Source organism: Drosophila ficusphila, unplaced genomic scaffold, assembly GCF_018152265.1.
Source record: "Drosophila ficusphila isolate 14025-0441.05 unplaced genomic scaffold, ASM1815226v1 contig_197, whole genome shotgun sequence".
Classification (NCBI taxonomy): Eukaryota; Metazoa; Arthropoda; class Insecta; order Diptera; family Drosophilidae; genus Drosophila; species Drosophila ficusphila.
In genome coordinates, this window is record NW_025064091.1 from 5,786,781 (window position 1) to 5,814,397 (window position 27,617).

The 27,617-nt window shown below is 38.9% G+C and overlaps 3 protein-coding genes across 6 annotated transcripts in view; all 3 read right to left on the bottom strand.

The window, feature by feature from the left end:
• Positions 1–1,732: 1,732 nt before the first annotated feature.
• LOC108097576 (putative cyclin-dependent serine/threonine-protein kinase DDB_G0272797/DDB_G0274007) lies at positions 1,733–4,476 on the bottom strand. The gene is made up of 3 exons (XM_017199963.1): positions 3,837–4,476; positions 3,207–3,304; positions 1,733–2,879 (listed from the first exon to the last, which is right to left on the bottom strand). Exons 1-3 carry the CDS (start codon positions 3,898–3,900, stop codon positions 2,346–2,348), a joined length of 696 nt encoding a protein of 231 aa, XP_017055452.1. The 5' UTR covers positions 3,901–4,476; the 3' UTR covers positions 1,733–2,345.
• Positions 4,477–12,396: 7,920 nt separating this feature from the next.
• On the bottom strand, positions 12,397–13,326 carry LOC108097577. Its single transcript, XM_017199964.2, is given in 2 exon segments — positions 12,397–13,168; positions 13,170–13,326. Coding segments are annotated over 2 exon segments (240 nt in total). The 5' UTR covers positions 13,209–13,326; the 3' UTR covers positions 12,397–12,967.
• Positions 13,327–15,594: 2,268 nt separating this feature from the next.
• LOC108097486 (mannosyl-oligosaccharide alpha-1,2-mannosidase IA) overlaps positions 15,595–27,617 on the bottom strand; it is a 51,033-nt gene continuing 39,010 nt past the window's right edge. For all 4 annotated transcript variants that reach the window (XM_017199788.2, XM_017199787.2, XM_043209535.1 and 1 more), the window contains 5 exons: positions 19,240–19,852; positions 18,761–18,985; positions 17,526–17,664; positions 17,190–17,451; positions 15,595–17,089 (listed from right to left, as the gene is read on the bottom strand). In XM_017199788.2, the coding sequence (XP_017055277.1) occupies positions 16,943–17,089; positions 17,190–17,451; positions 17,526–17,664; positions 18,761–18,985; positions 19,240–19,852 (1,386 nt within the window). In that variant the 3' untranslated portion in view covers positions 15,595–16,942. The remainder of the gene's footprint in view (positions 17,090–17,189; positions 17,452–17,525; positions 17,665–18,760; positions 18,986–19,239; positions 19,853–27,617) is intronic.

Here is a 27,617-nt window from a genome sequence, read left to right on the forward strand (position 1 = left end):
CAGACTGCAGGCTGTGCCAAATCAAACACAATAAAGCCCCGTTCCCGGGCTGCAAACATTCGGAAATGCACCTGTGCGCTTGCAGGGACTACGTGGCAGGTCGATAATGACTTGACCTTAATGAAAAATTAACCATTTTAATTTGAGGCCAACTTAAAAGCATGTTATTTGCGTATTTTTCCTTCAAGTTCAAAGCGTTCAAATCGTTTGCATAATGATAGCGAGGGACTCAGATTCTATAAACTGTTTGCGAGGCATTAGAAATTGTAACCATCTTGAAAATTACTTGAGTATTAAAAAAGAAAAGTTAAGATAGACTGCAAGGAAATGAAACGTATTATATATGTACTTATTAAATTGTTAGATATACGTTATTTTTATAACGCTTTTAGTTAACTATCATTATTATTCAATTTTCAAAATATATTGCATACTTTTCACAGTGGCGCCATCTGTGGCATGCAATTTAAACTGACCACTGGTCCACATCGCGTATACTTGATTTCAGAGTTATTTTACATGCATCTTACATGTATTCTACATGCAACTTTTGTAGCACACTTTTCTGGGCAAATTGCACTCTACTGATTTGTTTCGAACTTTTGCGAAAACTTTCTTAAATGTTTTCTTTTATTTAATTGTGTAAGTTATACAATAATTGCAGCAAGAAAATCGGGGTGTTGTCGCCATTTAAGCTGAAGAAAAGCGGCTTTTCCTCTTTGTATTTTGTAAACTTTTCGAGAGAGAAAGCGTGAGAACTCGGAGAGGATGGAGAGAATTGCAGCTGGCCGAGGCCAAAGGTTCATGATTTAATGCCGATAGCCGCAGTATAAATGATGAAAGCCCAAGGAAAACACAAATAAAACAGGACTGCGAAATAAAAGCCTTTTGCCCAAACCGTTTTATAAAATGCGGCAAAGGAGGCATTCAAACATTTACCCACACGAAAATTAATTGGAATTCCTTCAATTTACGTTCCTTAATTGAAGTTGAACTGAATACTACTTCTCTTTTGATATAAGAATTTTTCAATTCTACAGATTTCACAGACAAAAATAATTTGTACTGTTCTCACTACCATTTATCGATGAATACAGAATATAAACCTCGTAGCTTTGACAATCATTTTACATTGAAGAGGCCATAAAATATCCCATCAAGACTTGTTTTAATAAAGTGACACACTTACCGGTTTTTTATTGCACGATTTGCAAACCGATTTCATCTCTGAATCGGGGAGTAAACACTCCATTAAGTAAAGCCTTGCAAGAGCAAAGCAATTGTTTATGACTTTTATATGTCGGTAATTAAAAGGAATCATTATGAAATATAAAGAAAAAGCGCAAAACTTTTAAAATCTTTTTTGTGCATTTTCAATGCCTTCTGAAATTTCAATTTATCCTGCTTTTTAGGTAACCTGCAGCTTGTTGATTTTGCTGGAGGTTTAAATGGAATTAGCCCTTATAGCCAATGATAAATCCCATGTTAATGTTATGATTAAATACCATATATATGAGTACATTGAGTGGTTGGAAGTACTCACATGATGCGGTGGTAGGCATCGAGCTGGTTGTGCGCACATGTCACGGACTGCTCGGATTCGGTGGAATCATCGCGCAGCGTTGCAACGCCGAGCGGTAATATCGGGATGATCGCAGCTGTGGCAGCTGCGGCCGTTGCCGGCGGCCCCGCCAATGTCGTCGTTTGTCCCGCTGTCCCGCTCCCAGTGACCGCCGCTGCCCCTCCCGCTGTCGCTGTCGCTGTCGCTGTCGCCGCTCTGCCCGCCCCGACTGCACTGCCAGGGAAGGTCTGCTGCGTGGACGATGATGATGTCGTACTATCAAGCTCCTGTTCAAAGTGGATTCCCCATAAAAGTATATTTCATTAACAGTTCATTGTGAAACGAGGTGGACAAAATCGGTATCAGGGGTTGAGAGATGAATTGTATCTTAAGTTTAATCAGATATACAAATTAGGACTTCAAAAGAAGAATTCATTAATCCCAAAACGTTAAAATTAACAAGACACTTTACCAATATAATAACAAACATTTAAAGAATAGCTTAAAAGATATGAAATAAAATTAGTTATAAGAATTTATGAAAATTATTTAAGAATTTAAATATAATAAGAATTTGACGAAAAAGAAACTTTTGTAATGAAGTATTAACTTATCTATAATTGGGTTAGAAATCAATATGGTTGCCCTTTAAATACACATTATTTTTTTTACAAAATAAAAACATGCTAATTGTAGGATTGTTCTTTTTTGTCCACCTCCAAACAAAAAGAAGGGAAGTTGCCGCTGGCAGGTGCAAGTGGATGGGGTGGGTTGTGGTTGATGACTAAGATGGAGATGGAAGATGGTGATGGAAAACCTTGATCTCGCCGGCTTCCGGCTGCGAGAATCGCTTCCGCTCGTAGAGGATCTCCCGCTCGATCGATCGACTCCGGAAGGCGGGCGGCAGCGAGCGATCGGGTGGCGGAGTCTGCAACTTTGGGGTCACCGGAGTGTTGCTGCTGCCGCTGCCCGTCGACTGTTGCTGCTGCTGCTGTTGCTGCTGGTGTTGCAGGTGTTGCTGTTGCAAGTGTAAGTGTTGCCGCTGCTGTTGCTGTGGCTGCTGCGAGTGTGGATGTGTCTGGTGGGCGGCGGACGAGGTAGGCGGACTCTTCTCGCTGGACTGCTGATGCAGCTGTTGCTGCTGCTCGCGGTGTTGCTGCTGCAGTTGCTCGCGCTGCTGCTGATGCTGCTGGTGCTGCTGCTCGCGGTGCTGCTGCAGTTGCTGCTGCTGCTGGCGCTGCTGCTGCTGCTCGTCCCGCTTCTGCTGGCGGCGTATCTCAAAGTCCAGCAGACGGGCCTCGCGTTGCTCCTTGTCGCGCTGTTTGCATGCAATTGTCGCAAAGTGCATTCTTACTAATCAGGTTTAAGGGTTATCGCGTGGCCATCGTTAATTGCTGTTGCATTTTCAATTACTGCTCCATTTTTGATTACGATTTTGTTTTCTATTTTTTTCTATTCTTTCTTTCTATTTTCTATTTTTTTTTTTTTTTTTTTGTGGAGGGATTAGTTTCTTTTTTGAATTGTTAATTTTTTGCACGCGCGGTAGACACACATACACACGCCGCACACGCACACCGATTTGGCCGCGACAGAAAGAGATAGGGAGAAGGCAGACAGAGAGAGGCACACACACCCACACACTCACCTTGTAGTTGATGGCGTCCTGCTCTTCCTTTTTGGCCTCGCGCTCGTTGCGCTGTCGATCGCGCTGCTTCTCCTCGTCGGTCTGCGAGTTCTTGCTGTCTATATAATCGAGAAAGGTAAATTATAAACCAAATTGCAAACAATTCACAGGTGAAACCAATAATCACAAGCGATTTCAGCGTTTAAATACCAAAAATACAGCGAGAAATTAATCAAAGAGATGTGCAACCAAAACAAAGTCCAAATTAAATATGACAACCAAAAAAAAAAAACAATTATGGAATACATACAAATGTTGAAAGAACCGGAAAAACAAAACAATTAAATTAAAACGAAAAACATATTTACAGAGAAGAATAGAAAGAGAGAGAGAGAGAGAAAGAGAGGGGGGAGAAAAAGAGGCCATGTTTAAGCTGTTTCAATCGATTCTCATTATGGTATTTAAATTTGCTACAATTCGTTCTGTCATCGTCTACTCAAGCGCTACTAGGCATGCATAGGAAAAATGGAAAAATGGCTGTTTGAAAAACAACTTGCAGCATGCCAATCCACAGCTCGCACTCGCACACATTCAAATGTATACATATATATGTGTATATATTTACAGTTCAAGGCCACGCCCCCTACTTACGCTGCTCCCCATCGCGCCCACCACGCACAGCCATCAAATAGCGACTCAGCCGGGGCGGTGTCATATTAATTCGCAACTTTCGACAGGTGAAAAGCCCACACGGAATCAACAGTCGTCAGTTGGGCTCAAAGAACCAGGCAACACTGACACTGAACACTGAAATGCGTCGCACTAAAAACATAAAACTAAACGCTGAACCCAAAACACTAAACACACTCAAAGTTGACCGCGGCCCAATTAGTGTCATCTTCTTGGGCGGTTTAAAGCTCGGCTGCGTATTTTCGTGGCGACTAGACAGATTTGCATTTAGCGGCGGTAGTGTGCCCTAAGTAGCATGTGAATTTGACAAAGGCTGGTCACACCGCTTGCATCGATGTTATTATAACTGTAGGTTCACGAATCACTGTTTTCCGTTCTAATAAATCTATGCTCCTATATTTTTAACTTTTTTATTCGTATATTCCTTGTGAGCATTCCCACTTTGAAGAGCGGTCTCTACTCGACTAACACTCAACATTTTGTTTGCTCCCAGTCGTTTGCTATTCTCGTGCATTTATGTTTCCATGAATATTTGAGCTTTGAGCTTTGGCCTTGGCTTCAACCGATTCACAACCCACCACAAGAGCAAGAGAGTGAGTGCGTCATAGGTGATGGGAGAACTCTTCTTTATGCCACTGTGGTGAGGTGAATTAAGATTGATCTTATGAATGTTATCGTTTTAAAGGATTTTTTCAGGATTCGGTTTAGTACGTTAAGCCATTATTTTTAAAATTAATTGTTTTATTATAAAAACATGCGACGTGAGGCCAAATGCTTGTGATGTTTGCAATAAAGTGCTGGTCTCACTGACTGAATTTAAGAACATCCTTAACATACAACAATTAAGTGTAACTTTGCAGTCACTTGTCCTCATGTTTTTTTTCCACTCTAAACACTTGTTTTACCCGTTTTAAGGCTTCAAGCAGATGTCCTGTCAACCGGCTGCACTTATCTCGTTCTCACATGAAAGAGGCCCGAATGCTGCACAGTTGATGTCACGAATTTAAATCTGCCCCACCTTTGACCCCATTTCATTCATCAACAACTTTTATACACACACAAATGCATCAGTGACATCATTATATATCGTCGTCATTATTATCATCATCAGCAAAGCGCTACGAGAAAAACAAAAAAACAACCAAAAAACGTAAGACAACTAAGGGGAAACCAGGAACTTGGAACTAAACGAACTACACGTAACGGAACAACCAACAGAACGAAACGGTTGAATAACGGAACTCGCTAAGGGGGGTTTCGTTTTCTTGTTTTTGGTCTAAATGGGTTTTAGGGGGATTTAGCTTTGGTTCAATGAAATTGGAATTCCATTTGGCCAACACTACAAGACCAGTGAGTGACAAAGACAGAGAGACACAGAGAGAGAGAGAGAGAGATAGAGATAGATAGACGGAGAAAGGCGGAGTGTGTGAGACAGTGAGAAAGAAATTCTTCCTTACCTCAAAGTGTTTTTATTCTGATGTTGTTGTAGTTGTGGTGATGATGTTGTTGATGTTGTTGCTTTTGTTGTTGTTGTGTCGACTTTTGATTTTGATTATATTTTAGTAACGATTTTGTCGAATTTTGTAATTATTTACCGCGATCGCGTCGCGAACCGGAACGATTGGAATGGATTTAGTACCGTTAGGTGAGTGCGGTGTGTCTGAGTGTGTCTTTTGGAAAAGAGATAGACATATAGGCAGATAGAGAGAGAGAGAGAGAGAAGAGACTGAGAGAAAGAGAGATGGGGAGCGATCGCACACGAAGAATCTCTCAATCTCCTTTTTGGTTCAGTTTACGATTTGGTTCTATATATTTTCTTATTTATGTTGTTCAATTTTCTTTTGATTTGTATTTCGTATTGTTTAGGCTTGATTCCTTAGTTTCATTACTCCTTATTTTTGTGTGTTGAACATAGAAGACAATTCAATCAAAGAAGAGCAAAGAAAAGAAGGACAAAAAACAAATCTTCAATTATTTTGTACTTGAATTGGAAATAAATCTTAAATTTATTGCTTGGGTAAAGCCAACAAAATGGACAGCGTCGTCAAAATACCAAAAATTCATTGGTTGGCCCCGATCGAATATCTATTTAGGTATTCAGATAAACTCAATTATATTAAAAAAAAAATCAAAACCAGGGATCACAACCCATTAATCTAACCTTAATGCCAGATTACCTCTCTCTTTGGCTCTGGGCCTTTACTACAGTTACGCTATAATTAGATATATGTTAGATGTTCAAATATATATGTATATATATATACCTAAGTAATGGCAACAACAATAAGTAGGTAAAATCATCGACTTTATATTTAGATAAGTACTTTATGTGGCCTTCACATCTAAGAGGAGTCACTTAACAAACGTACCACATACAGACATATACATACGTACAGACAAGATACATATATATGTTAAATACAGATAGATATACAAAGAGAGAGGACTCACAGGATGGCCTAGTCATACAAAAAAGAAGAGAAATCAAAGAACAAACGATAATCGCACTCCCTATATAGACTATACATTGGCTATATGATCACTTTCGGTTATATGGATCAATCAGATAACATAGACATCAAGGGACGAACAACACAAACGAAGGGGGATTGGTTTTTCTTTTCTTTTGTTTTTTATGGTTATAAGGGAAGAGGGGTTTTGGAGTATTGCGAATATTGAAGGGTCCAAGGAGCTGCCCCGCATGCGCAAACCGAAAGACTCACTTGAGGAACCGCCGCCAGCGCCCGGTGGCGGGTATGAGAACCAAAATTGATGGGCCAGTTTGGAGTGGAGCCCAACAAAGGGGCTGCCTGAAAGGTTAATACCATGTTAATGCCATTAAATGTAGTAAGGGGCAAGATTCTTAGAGCGTTTTGGTTGGTGGATCACTGGAAATTATATAGGGAAATAAGTTGGGTTACAAAGAACGCCACAAACGAACACTCGGATTTTTCCATCACATATAATGTTTTAAGAAAATATTGAAATAATTATAAATTTATGTGCTAGTAAAATACTTTTTTAAAAAAATTTCTTTCTTGAAAGTTAGTAAACATTTAAAACATGTTTATATCTTTGTTGAGAACTTGTAAAAATAAGTTACATATTGTTATTCCGAACCTCTTTATAAAAAGTCTTATCCCGAATGATCTTTCATAACCAAACCACTCGGAATCCTCCATGGACTACTCACCGATGAACAAGTCCTATTGCTTGCGCTTGTGAAAGGACCGCAGGGGCTTATCAGTTGTCCAGTTTAACTGTTTTCTAGTCCTTGACCAGGCACGCGCGATAAGTTAAGTGAGGTTAGGTCCTGCTAGGTAGGTTCCTAGAGCCAAAAACATCAGATAGCCGGAAAGAGAAGCGCCGGAGGCGTGTCAGTGTTTTATTTCGGCATCTGGGGAATCGCAACACGGCACTGTTTACCCGCTGGGCCACCAATGGGTTAACTAATGGAGCCGGAAAAAAAATAACAAACAAATTAGAGTCGTACGCAAATTGAGGCCATAAACTTACTGACTTATCGTTACCCATGTGGCAAGTAATCAACCCGTCCAACACACACACACACACACAAACTTACGCTCTGGTCCACACATACAGATGAGTACACTGAGAAAATTTAAGCGACCCTTTATTTTTCTACTTTAAATTCCATAACTAAAAAAATCGATGGAACAGTAATAAAATTGAAACTTCATTTGAGAGTCAATTAAAATTGTATATACTTGTATTAAAACAACAAAAAATACTTATAAAAAGTAAAGAAAAAATTTAATATCAAAACAGAATTATATCGACTGAAGAATTGGTTTATTGGCAAGCCCTAAGAGTTCAATTCTTTGGGAAACGTTCTTGGGCTTTTCTTCGAGTGTTAAGACTAGACATTAGCAACCGCAAAATGCCGAATGGCTGTGGCAAGCAAATCTGGTTAACCATAGCAAATCAAATCGAATGGCAGGCATTACATCAGCGAGAGCCACTCGAGGGTAAAGTGGCTGCATGGGTTAATGGGGGTAGAAGAGGACTCGCAGCAGCTTTTATGCCATCTGTATAGGCTTAGGCACCAGTATGTGAAAATGGGTCAAAAACGTGACTCTTCAGCGATAAGAATGCGGTGGGTGGGAAAGTGGGAAAAGGCGGTTTAAAAAAAAATGGGCGGAGAAAGACGCTCAAGGGGGCTGGTCCAATCTTCTTAAGAAAAAAGAATAGAACAAAATGACAATGCTGTTATTATCACAAATAAGTTCTTAACTAAACCTTTGTTTTAAACTTGAATTCAATGATGTGCACTTTACAAGCGAATAATGTACAGCAGCAGTTTAAATTAAATTATAGAAAGAAATGTTTTTAATTTAGATGTTGTTTATATCTATTGTTTTTGATTGATTCCCTTTTTTAGTAACGAATAGTATCCGGTTTCTCGTAAATAATATATGAGTTGCTTTCATTATTTAACTTTATAATTACTCTTTCCAATTATTTTATTCTTTAAAATCCAAACTTAAAGATTTTTTGAAGTAAGTTTTTTTGCACATTTAAATGATTTTTTTCTTTTATTTGATGGATTTTCTTGAACGTGTGTGGTTTTTCTCTCCATATTTGGGTCACTTTATCAGTGGAAGTTTTCCCTTTGCCATCTCTTCAACTTTGCCATTTTCAACATCCTTTTTGCCAGAGCGTTTGTTAATGCATTCATTTTGTATATCGTAATTTGTATTACGCCTTGTTTTGTTTTTAATTTAATTAATTTGGTAAGAGTGCTTTTGTGTTAGCTAGTACAACCACCATTATGAAATTTTATTGCTTGCCACCTACACTCACATACACTCAGAAAAAAACAACAACAACAACTCGGCCTAAGGCAAAACCAAAAAACACACCCATAAAACGAGCGAGAGAGAAGTAGAAACAGGACATTTTGGGGGGCCTGTTGCGACCCAAAAGGGAAAACAACCGTTAATTACAGCTATTGTAAATTTTCAGACACTTTATTTCTGCTCTTTTTTCCCGCACAAAAAAAAAAAACGGAGCACACACACTGGCAAAAAAAAAGGTGGACAACAAACAGGAGCAGCGGGATAATGAGAGATATAGAGAGTGACGAGAGAGGGCGAAATTTGGCACACTGCGATTTACCGTTGTACCACTTTTGTTTTTTATTTCCTGTCGTCACTGCCAAAATCAGGACACGTTTCTAATGCGTAAAATGCTGGCAAAAAAGCCAGCAACAACAAGAAAAAAACAACAAAAAACAAACAACAACGACGACAGCCAGTGGGAAATGCAGGAAAAGCGTGGAAAGCGAATTAGGACTCAACTCGACGGAGGCGGCGCCCTTGCAACTGCTTGCTGCTCTGCTTGCGACTGCCTGCGACTGCGACTGTGGCTGCTGCTTGCGAGTTTGCGACTGCTGCGGCTCCTACTGCGGCTCCTCTGCTGCTGCTGCTGCTGCTGCTGCTGCTGCGACTCCTTTGCTGCTGCTTTTGCGTCGGGTGCCGTCGCCAAATGCGAATGCGTGCGAAGATGCCGATGGACGAAGAGAAGGACGCGGCGGAAGCTGCGACGGAGGTGCAAGCGGAGCAGAGCGGGCCACATGATTAAAAAGCTAACGGGAACCGTCGCAGGACCTCTGCAGAGAGCGCATGCCGTCGCCAGAGAGAAAAAGAGGGAACGGTTCCCGCGCGAAAGAGAGGGAGCTTTTACAAGCAGTGCTGGCAATTTGGAAGCAAATAAATACTCAGCTTCAAAAAAGACATACTTTTAGATGTCCTTTACTCACTGCTTTGTTAAAAATATATAGCACACTCTTTGGCGTTGATTTTTAAATATGTAGTTAACCACAACATATTTACAATAATAAATTTCAAGTACTATGTCTCTTTCATTTGCACGCCTTAAAAGTTTCGTGGCTAAAATGACACGAGAAAACTATTCATTAACATATAAACTTTAGGATTCACCATACAAAAATCAAAATAGATTTGACTAGAACAAGCTGATTAGCCAACACTGTATACCGTTAAAAGATTTTTTAAACTGAAAGCTTGTAAAAGCTCTGACATCCGGCACAACTACATAAAAGTTGAAAAACACGAACGAATATAATGATCGGACAATGTTGAGAAGAGTCAATTCTACACTTCTGAATATTGACAAGAAAGGAAGCTATCTTCGGCGGGCCGATGCTTATACACCCTTGCAGTCATCGCAAATGTCAAGCAAAATGCATAAAAGCTAAGCAATATTGAAGAAATTACGATTTTAATAGGAAAAAAAATAAATGTACTTAAAATAAACAAAATTTGGTAAATTTACAGCAAACCCACTATTTGGAAATTGCATCATACAAATGGAAAATTCATCGGCCAACTAATTTCTTCTTATTTAAAATTAAATATTATTATTTTAAATCATGGCTGTGGCCAAGAACAAACAGAAGGCCTACTGCGAAAATTCGGGAAATCCACATGGCATCAATCTAGGCAGCGAACGGGGACACAAGGAAAATTGTTCGACTTGTGAGAGAATGGCCCACATAAACATGCTGGCCGATAATTGGGAAGGAGCTGAAACGAAATCTGCGCACTTAAAAGCTGACAAGGCCGCGCAGCCGCTGGAGAAGCAGGGAATTCAGGCACCCGAGAAACTGTTACTTAAATGTGCATCAGGTTTTAGATTTCAATTAACACATTGTTTTAGGTATCAGTTGTGTATATCAAATGTATCTTTTTTATAATAAACATGAAATGAAACTAAAGATTTTCGGCTTGTTTTCGACTTATGTGTTTTTTTCGCCGAAAACTACGTAAAATACTCAAATAAGCCCAGTTTTTTTTTGTTTCTTGCCCAAATAACAGACAAATTACCAATGGAAAAAGTTTTTTTTTGCCCAAAACTACAAAAAATGGCTAAAAAAAACCCCAGTTTTTTTGCAATATCTGAGAAAGTACTCTCCCAAATGTGGTGTGGCATACATCGTTGAATTCGTAATAAAATTCTGATTCCGATGGTATAAACACCCAAAAAAGTTAAAATTTGGCCATTTTTCGCAAAAAAATTACGATGTTACCCCTTACCAAAAAAGCGAAAATTGGCCAAAAATCATTTTTTTTGAATCGTCCAAAAAGTGATTGGGCTCGTTAACTGTGGTCATAAGGTGCTCAAAACAGTGTTTGGTTCGGCTGTAAGTAACTTATTGTTTTTATTACAACCGAAAAACCACTAAAAAACTAAGGGATAAGTTAAAATAATGTAGGTACCACCTATAAAATTAGTGCATTTGGGTTAAATTAAAAAAAAATTCTAATTAAAACTTAGGGAAATAAAATACAAACAGCATTTATCAGATGAGAGTTTTAATTGCGAAATTTTCCAAGTAAGAAACTCGAAGAGTAACACCCTAATGTAGCTTTCTGTTTGCCTGGTTCTTCAAAATGCGTTTGGAAAATGCTTATGGTCTAAAAACTTTTTTATTTGCAAGGGTGTTTAAGGTGCTACTTTCTCTTTCGTTGGCGTGTCTATTTTTATATGTTTGTTTTCACTTTTATCTGCAAATTCATATCTCCATATTTGTATGTCTTAGTTAAGGGGGCACGTTGGCTAGACTCAATCTAAGATAATAACCGTATCAGCGGAGATAAGGCCCCAAATCGTAAACCATAAATTGTTAATTTGAACAAAACGCCGAAATGTGAAGTCCGAAAATGAAATGCTTAACTGTGTCATTTCAAAACTCTAATTTCACCTATCAGTGAGTCGGTCAAATAAAACAAACAATTTGATTGTTTGTATTCACTACAGTTTTTTTTCGCACACGCACTCGCCGACTCACGCGATAAGGTTAAATATAGTACAGACATGTGTGCACGTCCTTATATAAATAAAGTGAAATGCAGGGAGAAAAAAACAGATCTGTTTGATATTTTAAAATAAAACTAAAATGATACATTTCACAGGGAAAATTAAAAACAAATAAAGAATGCCTTAGTGATTTTATGTAATTTTTTTTTAACTTTTTTTTAGTGTAAGAAATATTTAGTTTTTTGCTTAGTGTATGCACATCTTAGCATGCATATCAACGAACTCTCTGAGAACAGTGCTCAATTATTTTGCATCAACGAGCGAATGCAATTAATACCTCCCCCCATTCCGCCACCCTTTTCCTAATCGGCTTTCGCTTTCCGCTCTCTTTGCCTTAATTTGAATGGTTTGTTGAACTTTGTCTTGTGTGACAGTCGTTGGAAACATCATCCGACTATTCCCGAATTTTCCAAATCAAAAACTGAAATATCAAGACGCTCTTATCGCACCTTATTTTTTTGGTTCGTTTGACGCCTCGCGTCGGTGACCTTGGGAAAAGTATCTGATAAACATAAAAACCCAAGACTCGAAACGAAACTGAAAACGAAAACGAAAACAGACAGAATCAAACAAAGTCTGAGTTTGGAATCAAAAAACAGCCAGCATATGGCATGTGTACTCGTATGTGAAGAGTGCTTGTGTATTTGTGTAGAACTCGTTTTTTAAAATGCGTCGTGCGTTTATTAGCCGCTTCTCTTATACAAATATATCAAAAATTCATAAATTCATAAGCATTATAAACTGTAGTCTTTAGCTCTAAATACAAATAAAATACGTACAAAACGCTTAACTTAATTATAGCGAAAAATAAAACACTTTGCCCAAATAAAAACAGCAAAAAATAAATGGAACATGTGCTTAGGTTAGGTTAAATAATAACAACACAGAAAAAAAATTAGGCTGCATTTGGAACGGTGATCTCCTATAATATCAGGTCCATTAAAAGATTACGTTGTTTTATGGCCATTGGGAAGATCAGATCGATTTCTTTGTAAAATGATAGCAGTGCAAAAAAAATTGGATGGTTTACTTGGATCCGATATACGATGTATCTTTTAAAGTGAATAGTGAGGCTTATCGCTTAAAATCAAATCTTTGTTCTGCGTTCCTTATGATTGCTTTCTTTTTAAGTGGCTTCACAAGTGTGTCCTCTATTGAAGTGGCTGATTACAGGTGATGGCTGATTTGTCGATGAATGGGTCACCTCCAAAAAGTGAGGGGCTACTTTGTTACTCCCTTTCGCCATTGGTGGATGCCTCCTTACCGGATGCCTTACACTGCAAGCAGTAGCGATAGGATACCGGCTCCGGGGGTTTGTTAACCCCTATGTTGACCTGGGTGGCCGCTGCCGCTGCCGCTGCACCGCCCACGGAATCGAACGGATTCGGCTTGCTGTCCACCGGACTGATGGGGAAGTGCTGCCAGTGGGGGGCAGGGCATCTGCTTGGGCGGATGGATGGGAAACGGCATCTTCTTTCACCGGTTACGCTCTGGGATTCGATTAACCGCTGCAACTGGATATCTGCAGTCAAAGCCAAAGCCAAAGCCAAAGCCTGTGTATCTAGTCTCGATTCGGTTGTGTATCTGCAACTGCTGCTGCTGCAACTGGAGTGGAGTGCCTGCCGCTCTGCTCGGAGTCTCGACGCGAACTGTGCGGATTGCTAGAAGCGACGCCGCAACGTCAACGACCAAAACAAAAAACAAAAACAAGCCGAGCACAAAGAGTAGAACCTTCTCAGCGGGCAAATTCGCCCATCAAATTCCCTGCAGTAAAAAGTATATACGTTCTTTGGTTGCTTAATTATTTCCACCAATATATTTACAAAATTACTTTCTATCTGTAGAGTTTATCTACTGATGGAATTAACTGCCTTACGCAAATTTGAAGTTCATTAACCAAGATTCATTTAAGATATATTGCACCCCCAAATCTGAAAGGTTCTTTTGGATCTATTTAAAAATAAATATTTTTTGTATTTAAATGGAATTATTTTCTTACTAAAAGCTATTGTCAAAATTGAAGGTTTAATTTAAGTAATTGGCCAAATAAATATTATGCACTCACGCTCACTTTCCACGTTATTTTAAGAATAATACATCTAAATTTGTTTGAACTTTTGGGGTGGGTAAATATTGGTTGACAAACCTTTTCCCGAGCACTTGTGCGACTTTCCGAAACCTAGGGTATGACAACAACCACGGCACTGCCATACCGCACACGCACACACTCGCAGCTGGTCTGGCGGGCTCGTCTAGTCAACAAAGGAAAGCAACAACGCCAAACAGAGAGCGCGAAGAGAGCGGAGAGATATGGAGCGAATGAGAGGGAGAACGACCGGTCTGGTACATTTAAAGAAAAAGATCTTGAGTTTGGTTTGTTTATACATATCTGTTAGGTTGTAGATATATTTTACCAAACATAACTAATATTTTTTATATTTATCAACAGCACAATTTAAAACGCTTTAAACTAATACTGAACGTTTAAAGATCCTCAAAATTTGTAAGAGTCCTAGTTACATCTTGATTTATATTACTGAGCTCAAAAAAGGTTATATCTTTGTCAAATTAAAGTCGATTTAAAGGAAATGTGAGCCAAATTTGCACTTCCTAAAGCCATAACTTTGTCAAAATTCTTTGGATTAAATGCGGCTTGCCTCTAAACATTTGTGATTTAATTCTTAAGGTTACTGTATTATTTAAGGAGTTTTATGTTTTAAGCCAAACGCTTCAGTTAAACGCTTTCATTAAAGATACATTTCTTTGGGTGTAACTCATTGAATATGGTTCTCTCTTTTCGGTTTTTTGGGTGGTGGGCGGTGGTTGGGTGGTGAATGCAATCGACGGCTGGCACTCCTCCATTTTATGGTTATGCTTTGTTCGCATTCGCCATGCCAATGCTTCCCCTTTTAATTCCCCTTCCAAAAGATCTTATGCTGGCAAAAGTCGGACTTTGTACGCCAATTTTCCTTAACCCGCTGAGTATTTTGGAAATACTTTACCTAGTGAAACATTGCAGAAATTAAATCCAAAATAGGTTGTTGCCAAAACATTAATTAGTCGTGCAAAAAAAAAGGGTTCAACTTTGGATTTAACTATTGTTTGGCTTAGGAAAGAACGGTTTTAAAGGGGTTAATAAAGAGGGCTAGAAGCATGTATCTGTCGCGACGAACACCCTTTCCGGGTTCTCGAATCGCCGGCGAGTGTTGTTAACCTCACATTGTGCTTTGTGCTCGCCTTTTGTGCAAGTTTCTTCATTAAGTATACGCACATTCAGTTTAAGTGGGTTGCTCATTAATTGAGCTCGACAACCGCTTGCCAAGTGGCTTGTGTGGCAGATACATAAATATATCTCAAAGTGGAATCAATGGAGGGGATCGGGGGTACTTGTTTATAGTCAGACAAACTATCAATGAGCAGCGAGATAAAATATTTACAGACAGAAAGGAAAGCTGAATAAAAAGGGTGTTTTGGCTTCGCTGTAAAACTGGAGAGATCTTGCTTAACTGGCAACCATAAATAAAGTGAGTAAACAGGTAGTTATTAGTTAATTATTAGATCTTTATTAAACTTATGATTTAGGCAAAATACAATCATCATTTCCAGCAGCTCAGGGACTGCAGTTAATGGGTGTATTGTGTCTGATGCATTTACAAATTTTCGTTCGAGTCTGGGTATCGGGCATTATCATCGGATATATCATATATCTCGCTATTGGCCTCAATTCTAATTTGATCTAACCAAAAAAAGTTTGCTGTAAAGTCTAAATTTATGCTTAGTTAGTTTTAATTTTGCCATTCTTTTGCGCCCTATTTCTTTTTTTTAATATTTGCTTGTTAAATATCTTCATTATTAGTTTGTGTTTTTAAGATTTTTTGCTTTTCCGTTTTAATCAAATTGATATTATTTTCTTTTGTTAAAACATTTCGTTAAAATTCTTCAGTATTACATTAGTATAGCTTAGCTTACGATTTATATTATTTTTACGTTTGTTAAATCACTTAACACAGCTTAAGCTGCGTTTATTACAAAAAAAAAAAAAAACAATTGAATAACTTCTATATTTCATTTATCATGCGATGTGTGGCTTAAACTATGGATTACATTCATAAATAGAACTATAAATATGATTAATGTTGGTATTATTATTATAAAAAACCTTTACAGTTGCTAAAAATTAAATTACCATTCGCTCGGCCTTTGCCATCGTATAATTAATTTATTTTAACAATTGCCTACGTTTTATTTAATTTAATTAAATACAAATATAAATATATATTTATTTAGTTATATTTGTATATATATTTTATTTAATTTCGTTTCGCTTGATGTTCTGGATTTAAGGTAATTCGCGTTACATTTTTTTCGTCACATAAAGTAAGCTAGACTCTATATTATATTTATATTTAAATATTTAGGCTACAAATTAAACAATATTGTGTAAGAATATATTTGTATAAATATCAATTCGATTTTCGTCTGCCTTCATTTTGCGAGGAAAGTCAATAGAAATTATGTACAAAACAAAGCGGTCAAAGATTCGAATTGGAAATCAGCAGAGAAGATCGAAGATCGAAATGCCCGCCAAGATCACCATAAGTCTACACAGAGATATAGTCGCAGATCGAGGATTGCGTATAGAATGCTTGTAGAGATAGTTACGTAGATGTTTAGTGAGAAAGAGCCTTGCCTGAACGCAAGGAAAATCATAATTAGAACACCTGAGTTTTACATTTACACATTTATCATATATCAATATTAATATCGTAATTAATATCAAGAGTGTTTGCCTAACACCTACATCGTTCGCGTTTAAATGGAAATTGAGGTCTCCTTTCACCGCGCACCTCTGTCAACTATTTTTGGATTACTATATTCCATAACGTAAATCAAACGGAGAGACTCGGAGAAACTTGTGTGCAAACAGTTTAGAGCTAAACTACGATATATCCGTTTAGGTTTTAGGTCCTATATATGTGCAAGCTTTATAAATATGATACATTGAAAGTGTGTGTGTGCCTGGCTGATTGTAATCATACAATATCTTCTTCGTACGCAGTTGTCATTACTTCACGTAAACTAACTAAAAACTTATAAAAAAAAACATTAAAAAAAATTCACGATAAGTATGCAAATATCGAGAGCTAAGTAAGGTGCATTGCTAGGGACAGGCCGACGAGCCAGCGGCGCAGCGAGGCGCCCCTTTACGAGGCATTCGAAGCCGGCAGCGTTACGGGGGCCTGTCTGTAGAACGCATTCGCTCCCTTGATGGGCATCGGATGGGCCTCCGTGTTGAAGACCCACTCGTCCAAGGGCAGCACCGAGTCGTCCGAGAACAGCAAGTACAGGTACTGCATGGAAAGCAATTCATTAATTTGAGTTCACAAGATCTAATCACTATTCTATATCACTTAATCGAAGTTTTCTTTTGCGAATGTCACTCCTGTTTACCTTTAGGGTTTCGGCGAGGAAGAAGCTCTGCTGGACATCGTCCTTTTGCGGCTCCTGCTGGTAGACATTGCGCAGGCCACAGTATCCGTGCGCCGTGCGGCAGTGCTTCTCCAATGCGAGTACCGCCTCCCAGCCCCAGTCCCTGTACTTCTGGTCGTGCGTGAGGCGCCACAGCACAAAGTAGCTCTCGAAGGTCTCCGGCCGCAGAATGTAGTACTTCTCCTGCGATCTCAGTGCTCGCGCTTCCACAGCTTCGCTGAATCTATGTGGGGTAATCGGAGCCATTTATATTTTATTGATTTTCTTTTTTGGGATTTCGGGAGCTGGGTTACCCACCTAAAGGCCTCGGGACCCAACTGAGTGGGTGCTCGAATGTAGCTCTCGTGGCAGGTGTTCGCAATACCCTTGCCCACCTCCATGTACTTGTCCGTATAATCGTTCTGACGCGTGGCAGCTCCCAAAGCGAAAAGGCCACCTGCAACATGGGAACACATTATTAAAGGATTTAAATGCGTGGTAAATACATTTATATGTACTCCAATAATGCCCATAACTTTTCTAATTATTATCCGATTTGATACTTAAATATCTATCAATAGATATAGATAGATTATTAAAGGATTTAAATGCGTGGTAAATACATTTATATGTACTCCAATAATGCCCATAACTTTTATAATTTTTATCCGATTTGATACTTAAATATCTATCAATAGATATAGATAGATTATTAAAGGATTTAAATGCGTGGTAAATAGATTTATATGTACTCCAATAACACTGTGCGACAAAATTTAACGAAATGTTTGTTTGAGTTACTTTTTTGATTGTTTTCGGTTAAGGGGCATAAGTTATGCACAAAAATATTTATGCCACCTTCTAAGTGATAGGATTTCTTTTTTTATGATAAATTTTATGAAATTATTATTATGAAAATATTTAACACAAAATATTATTTTTTTTTTTACTTCCAATAAACTATTATTTTTTTTTTAAGTGAAATTTTTTTCTGATTTTTTTTTGGCTTTTTCAGAGGTATCCTCGCGTAACAAGTTCCATACAAAGTCGCCCAGAGTATAGAGCTGGGAGAAAAAAATTTTAAAGCATTGTTATAAAAGCCTAACGGTATATTTGCTTAATACATTTTAATTAATAGATATTGAACTTGCATTAACGCTTATAACGGTGAAAAAATATTTTCCCAATATGGTATTATAAGGCTGTGAAATATGCAAAAACACGCGTTTTTGGGACCTTTGAGTGTGCGTAGAAGCTGATTGGCTATTGATATTAACAAATCCAAAAACTTGTATTCTTATTTTGACTAGTAGAAGTGAAAAATAAGAAAAAATCAACTCAAACATTTTTTTGTCGCACAGTGTAATGCCCATAACTTTTATAATTTTTATCCGATTTAGAAGTGGTGTATCTCTATGAATTTGTTACTTAAATATCTATCAAGCTGCCATTTTTTCCATTTTTTGAGACCCCCGCCCTTTCAAGATTAGCAAGAAATGGATTTGTATGGATTTTCCCAGCATTTTTTAAGCCATAACATGTTTTTTACTCACCCGAAAAGCAGGCAAGATGGTCCATCTTGTGCTCCAACCGATCGAACTTGAGATCGGAAACGTATGTCAGTCCGCCGGGGCTGGTCCGGACCATCTTGTCCAGAATGGCCACCATCGCCTCGTCGTACATTTCGCGGGCCTCCTCGTCAGTTTGGCCGGATTGCAGCCAGGCCTTCAGCAAATACTCGTAATAACTGTCGCCCAAAGCGCCCAAGGACATGTGGACTGTGGAGGAGAAATGAATTCAGTATGTTTTTTCAGTGGAAATAGAGTCATAATGGAAAAAACCAAACTCTAGCCATTCAATATATTGATTATATTATGACAATAAGAAGTGTTTCGTTAAGAAGGGTATAGAGTTAGAGTTTAGGCATTGTGGTTATTCAAATACTGAATTTAAGTTCAATCATAGTTAAAATTGAATGTCTAGAGTTGGCTGACGCCTTAAAGAGCTTTCGTTGAACCCCCGCGAAACTTACGCTGTCCCCATTTGCCTGTCTTGGGATTGAGGAAGTTGGGGTAGAGGCCCTTGGGCTTCTCGATTTCCTTGAGCACCTGCCGGATGGTCTGCACTCGCTCCCGGTACAGTGGGTTTCCGGTGATGTCGCTCAGGTAGGCGAACTCCATGTGGAGGGTGCCGAACTCGGAGAGGATGGAACTTCCGCCGGATGCCCAGCCGTAGTTCTTGGCCACGCCGGTTTTGGTGTTGACCAGCGCGTAGGGAATGCCCGTTGGGGTTTGGAACGCGGGCAGCAGCTTATCGGCAATGTGCTGGGCCTTCTCCTTGTACAGTGGATCCCCCGTAAAGGCGTACATTGTCAGCATGCCGCCCACAAAGCGAATGTTCGTCTCGAACACACTCAACTCCGCACTGATGTTGTCCAGCGAGAATTTACGCTCGATCCAATCGCGACCCTCGCGATACTCCTTCTCCAATCCCATAATGTACAGGGTATCCAGCCCGTCGACAATCGTGGCTCCCAGATCGTAGGATCCGAAGATACTGCCCGAATGGGGACGCTGTGACAGCGGCCGCAATTCGTTCTTGCCCCACGCGTACAGTTTGTAGTTGTGCCACGCGTGTTCCATCATCTGAAAGTGAAAAAAAAGTGGAATTTACTTAGTACGACTATTTTGCAAATTGCTTTAGAGCTTGAATTATTTTACCAACAGTATTCAATTTAGTAACCAGATGTTTTCATCTAGAAATTTTTAATGAAAACAGTATTTCCACTTCGATTTTTAATATGGAATTCCATATCGCAGCCATAAAGGCCCATAGAAATAATTTCAAAGCCGGGATCGAAATCGAAAATACTCGTTTTGTGTGCAGAGGCCACATTCAAACATTCAACGTTAAAGAACCCTCAACAAATCGCAATCATTTGCATGGTTACAATATGCAGATTTCCGCACATTTTACGTTATTTCTATATTTACTCTCCGTTAAATATTTGGCCTTCGTGGAAATTCGTTTCATATTTAGTTTCTCCGCTTGAAATGTTTGCCTACTGCGTGTATGTGTGTGTGTGTTTGAGTTGATTTTCCCTTTTTTCCAATTGAATTGAATCGCCCAGTTCCGCACACACACGCGCACACACACATAAGAGTGGAAAGTCACGTATGTGAAGGTGGCCGCAGAAATGTTAATGAAATGGACAGCGGAAAATCTTTTTCATTGGCATTGCCCTATGAAAAACTATAGGCAATGTGATGTTATTTGATTGGAATTCTTTTTTCAAATGAATAAAGTTGTTTTTTTCTTTTATTAACTGGTTAAAAAGGAATTTGTATATATTGGAATTCAATGTGGTTAAATATGCCACGAAAATATTATTTTTAAATGTGATTGTTTTTATTTAATTGTTGGATTTTATTGTTGATAAGGGTAATATTTTAATTCGAACTAACAACTTTCTGTTAAGCTTTCTCTCCATTTTTTTTACTTTCCATTTAGCTTAGTGCAAGTATTTGGCTATGCACCTGTGTGTGTGTGTGTGTGTATTTGTGCTGGTGTGGCCTCTGCTATTTTGCATTTTGCCATGTACTTCCGCTCACACACACACAGGAACACCAGCGCGAACACACACAGAGCATAATTCGGCATTGCATACTTTGGAGCGCCATTTCCCAGCTTTTCCTTTTCCTCGCCGCCCGCTTGGTGTGGCTTTCATTTGGGTACTTTTTTTTTTTTTTGTAAAATTTAAATTACGACCACAGGACAAAGCACTCAGCAAGGACCAAGGACCACTCTTCCCCCAGCCCCGCCACTTGAACTCCTTGTTATGTTTGCTTTCGCTGGAGGGAAAAGGGAGCTACAACAAAAAGGGGGAAACAGCGAGCGAGGGCTGAACAAATATTAACAATTTTCCCGGTAATTAATTAGAGTCCAACGCGTTGACATAACCTACTGAACGGAACAATCCGCCCAAAACCACCTGGCTTTAACCCCATAATGTTGGATCGCATATCACGCAACTTATTAAAGGGTTAAGGTCAGCTTTGAGGGTTAAGGTTGAGGCTGAGTTGGATTTCAGCATAAACGGAGTACATTTTTCATAAATATTTTATTAATACGAATGGCTTTACTTGGCCCAATTATCTTTATAATTCTTTTAATTTTTTCAAACTGATTTCATTTCGTTTTATTATTCATGCCTGTTTATTTTATATATTTTTTACCTAACGTAATTAGCATTGTTTTATTTGCGTATTATACTCTCAACAATGCCAGCAGAAAAAGCAACAACATTTATCCGGTAACACGGCTCATAAGCTCCGGAAAACCCCAAAGCCGGTGGTCAGTTGGAGATGAAGAATTGAGAGAGCGACGGCAACGAAATGAAGAACCGCTGTCAGTGAATTAAAAGTCGAAATGTTTACAGCCCGCAAAAACACTTTAAACGGATTACAACAGCTGGCAGAAAGTGTGGGCTAAAAACTGGGGGAAAAGGATAACGGATGTCAGGCAGGACGAAACACGAAGGACTAAAGACTGAGGACTGAGGTCAACGGGCATTCAAATGGAAGCAACTCTTGTGCTTTTGCCTCCGGCTGTTTCTTCTCAGATTTTGCGTGATTTAATGAGCCGCAGCCCAGATTGATGAATGACATGCAGGAATTTCCACTGCGAGCGAAACGAAAACAAAATTAAATTAAATGAAAGGGAAAGGGAAAAAGGGTAAAGAAAGTAAATATTAACGAAGTAAAGAAACACAAGCATATTAATAAGATAGATTTGAATGCATACTATAAATAGTAAAAAGTACTAATAATCAACACAGAAGGACTTTAAAATATGTTTTAAAGAAAGCAGAATTTTTTCTTTTTTTCTTTTACAACTTATTTCTTAATATAGGTATACCCCCAAACCCGCACTGATTTTCAATTTAAGTGGTAGCTAAGCACTGGGAAAAGAGCAGAGTATCTCAATCATCAAGTCGACTAATTTACGGAAATTGCTTGATGGATTTGACTGATTGATTGAATAATTTTGGTATTCTTGTGGCCCAACATACACACTCATCCATCTGACTTTGCCAGTTTGCCAGTGTGTGGGTGTGTGTGTTTATGTGTGCGTGTGTGAGTGTGTTTGGATGTCTTCATTAAGCATCAAGTTATATCCTGGCAATGTGCAAACGTCGCACAAAACGTGCCACAGGCGCAGGAATGTCAGTCTCAAATGGATGTGCGTGAGTGCGACATCACCGTGCAGCTACAGTGAGCACTCGTAAATGGCAAACAAAATTGGGAAATTGTGATGCTTAGTTAAATAAGTTGGAAGGATAACTACCGATAGTAAGAGGTAGAAAGAAGCTGTTTATAATTATTGGATGCTATTTTAAACCATAATTGATGGTATTACGAATACCACCTGTACTTGAACGTATGTGCCTTGTGTATTGGTATGCTGGAACATAATTTCCGCAATGGAATGTCCCAACATGGCAGCAAAGGAGCAAACCAGCGGGAATTGGAGGAGGAGGGGCCAAGGTAGCAAGTGGGAGACACTCGTCATATGCCACAATGTGTCCACATCCCAGACGGCAGGTGACAAAAACCAGCACAGAAAATAATGCAGCCTGCCTTTCTGGGCAATCTCGGTAAATTTGTAACTTGGAAAACATTAATTCAAGACTAAATATATGAGATAATGTCACATGTAATGCATACAATGCTAGTAACATTTTGTTAGGGCAGGAAACTTAACAAAGTGATATAATATTAGTGTTACAGAATCCACATTAACATTTAATTGCTGGTTGCCAAAAATTTTCGCACAGTGAGGCCTGTCACACACTTCTAGTTAGCGTTTGAGTTTGAGGCATGCCACAGCTGAATGTTGGCACTCGCTGGAATTGTTTTCCGTCAGCCGCTGGCACGTGACTTTCGTCATTCACTTGATGGCATTTCATTTCAGGCGTGTTCTCATTTTAAAAGCCTCGCGCCGAACAAGATATCCCTCTCGTTCTTCCACCGCATCGTTTTCTCTTTCCCAATCTTTCCACTCCCCCTGACAGCCTACCGCCTCCCCCTCCCCTCCCCTCCCCCTCCACCAATCCCCAATCCTCCTCCATTGCCATCTAACTTTAATGACAGTCCCTGGAGATCCGGGCGATTTACGAGCGCAATCTTTACAGCCAAAAAATGAAAAGTTGAAATTGCAAAAATGAGAGAGAAACGGAGACAGGCGGATGGGAAAAACAGGAAAAATGCGGCGGGGGTGCATCATCTTTAGCTGGCCATAATTGAATAATCCAAAACATTTTCAATGCAACTTTTGAGCACAAAGTTCTTGGCCAAACAAAAGCGGAACAAAGCGGCAGATAAAGAGTTCACAACAAAAATACCGAAAAAATACCATAAAGGAGTAAAAGTTGAAAACTTAATGCGAAAAATATGCACACTCACACAAGCAAAAATAAAAAAGCACAAAAAAAACACACCACAACTTCCTTGGCAGCGAAAAAGTTTATCCAGAAACTCTGCCAAAGAAAAATCATTTGCTCGGGGCCATAAAATAATGCAAAAGACGCGGCAGGAGATTTTCTCCCAACTTTCCTTCTGCAAATCCAAATCTCCTTTCACTTTCTCCTATGTTTTTTTCTTTTATCCAAGGAAATTATATCCCGCAAATCGTAAGAGAATGTGACTTACTTATTTTTTAGCTGATAAAAGGAGGTTCTCATTTATAATTGACTTAATACTCTTTGCTTAAAGATAAAGATATTTCCCTGTATATTAAACATTTTTTTTTTTGCTCCCAGTTGGAAAAGTTTGTTTGGTTCTCTAACAAAAACTTTTGTCCGGCATACCTTCTGATATTTAATTGCCACAGGGTACTCTTTACGAAAACAATCCAACTATTTGCATTAAGGTGCCGGCGGCTGCTGCGATTGTGGGGATTTTTGGGAGTTGGGTTGAGCGTAACCCCAAAACAAAATAGAAACAAAAGTTTTGTTGGCGAACAAAAAATTAAAACAAACGAAAACTATTAAGAAAATATATGCAACTGTGGGGAAAAGTCATAAGAAAAATTTCTATCTGTATTAAAATAATACGAAAGAATATTTTGAAGAAAAGAAAAAAGGGAAATGATTTTTCTTTTTCCTACTTTTCTCGCGGCTTTATTGCCGCTTATGTTGCAAATTCCACAGTACGAGTATGATGAGCTTTTCTGCTCTCGTTTTCTTTCGTTAACTAGCCGCTTTAGCCTGTGCTGACCCTGTGCTATTGACAATGATACTGGTCAAAACGAAACGGTCAAAATGCTCGAAAACATGGCCATCGGTCAAATACACACACAAATACCAAAGCAATGCCAATGCCCACGCACTAACACACGCACACAAGCACACACACACACTGATCCAACAGAAGGACAAAACAACAAAAGTGGGTTAGTGTCAGTGTTGCACTAGTGTTTGTTGTTGTCATTAGCTTTCTCGTCCAACTGATGACCGCACAGTGGAACAAAACATGAAAACGGAGAACCTATTTACGAAGCAAAGAAATTACATAATTCAAGTGTAACATGGAATGATTTAAATTGCAATACTATAATACGACATAAGCATACAAGATTTAAAGGAATGTAAAATGTTAGGTAATTAATTAACTAGGTTATATTTTTAAACTTTAAAACCTTACCCTAGGATATTATTATTTTATATACTGTATTAAGTAATCTGCATTTTTCAAAGTATTTTCCACTTTAAATTCTTTAAGAGAAACTAGGATCATTTTTCATTCTAGTTGTGTTTCAACTACTGTTCAGTTTTTCATGCTTTTTTCTGTGGGTTTTCCACTTGGCCCAGCAATTTTTGGCGGCCAGCTGAACTGGTCAATGCTACGCAATGTTGTCCCCCAAAAGCCTCGCACATTTCGCCTCCGCTTTTCCCCATTTTCCTTCTCGCCTATTTCACCTTGGACAAGTGGCTCAGTTGTCTGCGTTTGGCTTTTCAATGCTTCGTTCGATTCGCTCTCCTCGCTTTTCCACCCACTTCTCCAGCCCCTCTCCAATTTTCATTCGGATTCCCGTTGTAGTGTACATGGGGCAATACGGGTGGAAAATCGGGAGGCAGTGGGCGGCTTTTGGGGGGCGGAGATTAGCAAGGAAGGGCGGACAAATGGCTGAACACAATTCGATTATTAGCTGCCGACATGTGTAGAACATGAAAACCAAAACAAGGCAACACAAAAAAGGCAAAACAAACTGGGAAAACAGAAGAAATAATGAAATGAGAAAAGAACAAATGGCGGGAAATTGCCTCCAATGGATTTTCCGGACCAAGGTTAAGGCTTCTTCAAGAGAAAAGTCTGAACATAAAACATTACCAGTGTGTTTAAGGGGTATTCCAACATAAGATATACTATATGTATTTAAGAGGAGTTTAGAGAGGTTTAAAGTTTAGTTTTGACCTAAAGTATCCATCTAAATTAATCTGAAAAGTTAATCTCATACTCAACCAAGGATACTTCTGGCAGCTTTAGTTACACATATCCTGTAGTTTTCCACTTCCCCCATCAGAAAGGCGTATCATGAATTCCGAGTTAACTCACCTGCAATGGGAAATAATCGAAAAAGAACAATGAATAAAACATCAGAGGCGAAGGCGATGAAGTAAGCCAACGAGAAACAAGAAAGTTAAATTGCAACAGATTGTTTTCCTCAGATTATCCGCCTTGATGCCCCCACCAACTTGGTATCAACAAGGAAAATGCCGATTCGCAAGCTACTCTCTCCTCTCATATATAAATGTCTTCATTTGTATTTCACCCCTCACTCAGTGAGGTTTTCCCGGGAAATCGTAATCACACATTCCACCTGCAATATTTGCACACTATTTTGCATTTCCCTTCTTGGAAATGGAAATCATTGTCCCAGTAATTGAGGTATATCCATCTCCAGCAGGTAAATGGAAATTTAAGTCAATAAAATGCAATCTGGGTTCAAGTTCTCATTCAAATTAATCAAGCTGTCCTCGGGTCCCCTTATCCGACAACTAAATCCATTTCGGTTTGATTGACATTTTTAAAGTGTGATTTAATGCAAATAATTTAGCTGGAATTCGGTTGAGTGCGTTTCACAAAATGTTTGACAAAGGATTCAACCTTAAATAACTGAAAGCTCTCTTAATTCATGTTTGATGTTTGTTGTCTCAATTGAGAAACTCGTGAACATTGTTGAAAGGTTATAAGTTGCTTAAGTGATGCGAAAAGAAGTGTGAGTGATCAGAAAATGGGTATACTTATTTGATTATTTTTCTATTTCAATTTAAGGCACTTTGTTTGTGTCATACTTTGGAGGACTATTAGTTTGTGTTCTCACTTTAGTTATTTATTTTGTACGATTCTTTAAATGAGTAGGTTTTTCTTAATATGAAGGGGCAAGTCTAATTTTGTCTAATCCTTTTTCTCCCCTTGTTGGTTGCAGTGTACTTGCAACTGCAATTTGTTTAGGCGCATCGCCATAGTCAAGGTCGCTCGTTTTCCACGTTCTATACGTATCTACTTCCAGTTGACACGGGCTTTTGAGCCGTTAAAGCGTAAAGCAATTGGCACAGGACCTCCTCTTGTGGCGCCTCCCCCTCCCCCCTCCACTGCGCAAAAAGAGAAGGGGAAAGGGGGGGAGGGGTTTGGGGGTTCGGGGGGAGGCAACTATGGCCAACCACGTAATGGCAATTGTACAAGAGAAGGAGCCAAGTGAGCGTAATAAACGCCAAGATTTAGATCACATTCAGTGGTGGCGGCTAAGTTGGGCGGTTTAAGCGGCTTTTGAAGGGGGTTACTCGTCGGCGGCTTCGAAGGTGCAATATGCGGTGTGTTGGTGTTTGTGTTCCTTCAGCTGGCAACTTGACGCCTTTCCCCCTTTTTTACTTCTTTCTATATTTTTTTTTGTCTTGTTGCCCTTGTTGTTGTCACGTGCTTGTTTAACGGCAACCTGGTGTTTCAATATCGCCGCTGTCCATTTAATCCGTGTGCAAGTGTCGGTTAGTTAAGCGCCATCGCCATCGCCATCGCCATCCTGATATTCCATCCTCACTTCATTAACTGGGCATCCTTACGGCTAAAGGATGGCCGCAAATAAGGTGTTAATTCCTTTACTTGAGCCAGATGGTATCGGTTGCAGAAAACTGATGATTATTTATGGGCTAATCACTAAAGAGACTTCCTTTAATGCTATTCTATTAGAAAACTTTTAATTCAACTTGTATCTGTGAGCTAAAGGGTAAGCTTATTTTTAATAATAAATTAAAATAGTAAATATATAATTTAGTTTCATTTACAAAAGGTTCATTTCAACCACCGAAAATCATCCTTTCTTTTTCTCCTTCTTTTATGAAACCCAAAGAAA

Excerpts from the sequence above, each read along its gene's own strand:
- LOC108097576 (XM_017199963.1), bottom strand. The coding sequence starts at position 3,900 with ATGACACCGCCCCGGCTGAGTCGCTATTTGATGGCTGTGCGTGGTGGG. Across the intron at positions 3,305-3,836 it reads TGGGCGCGATGGGGAGCAGC|ACAGCAAGAACTCGCAGACC; the intron begins GTAAGTAGGGGG and ends TCGATTATATAG. Across the intron at positions 2,880-3,206 it reads AGGACGCCATCAACTACAAG|CGCGACAAGGAGCAACGCGA; the intron begins GTGAGTGTGTGG and ends GCATGCAAACAG.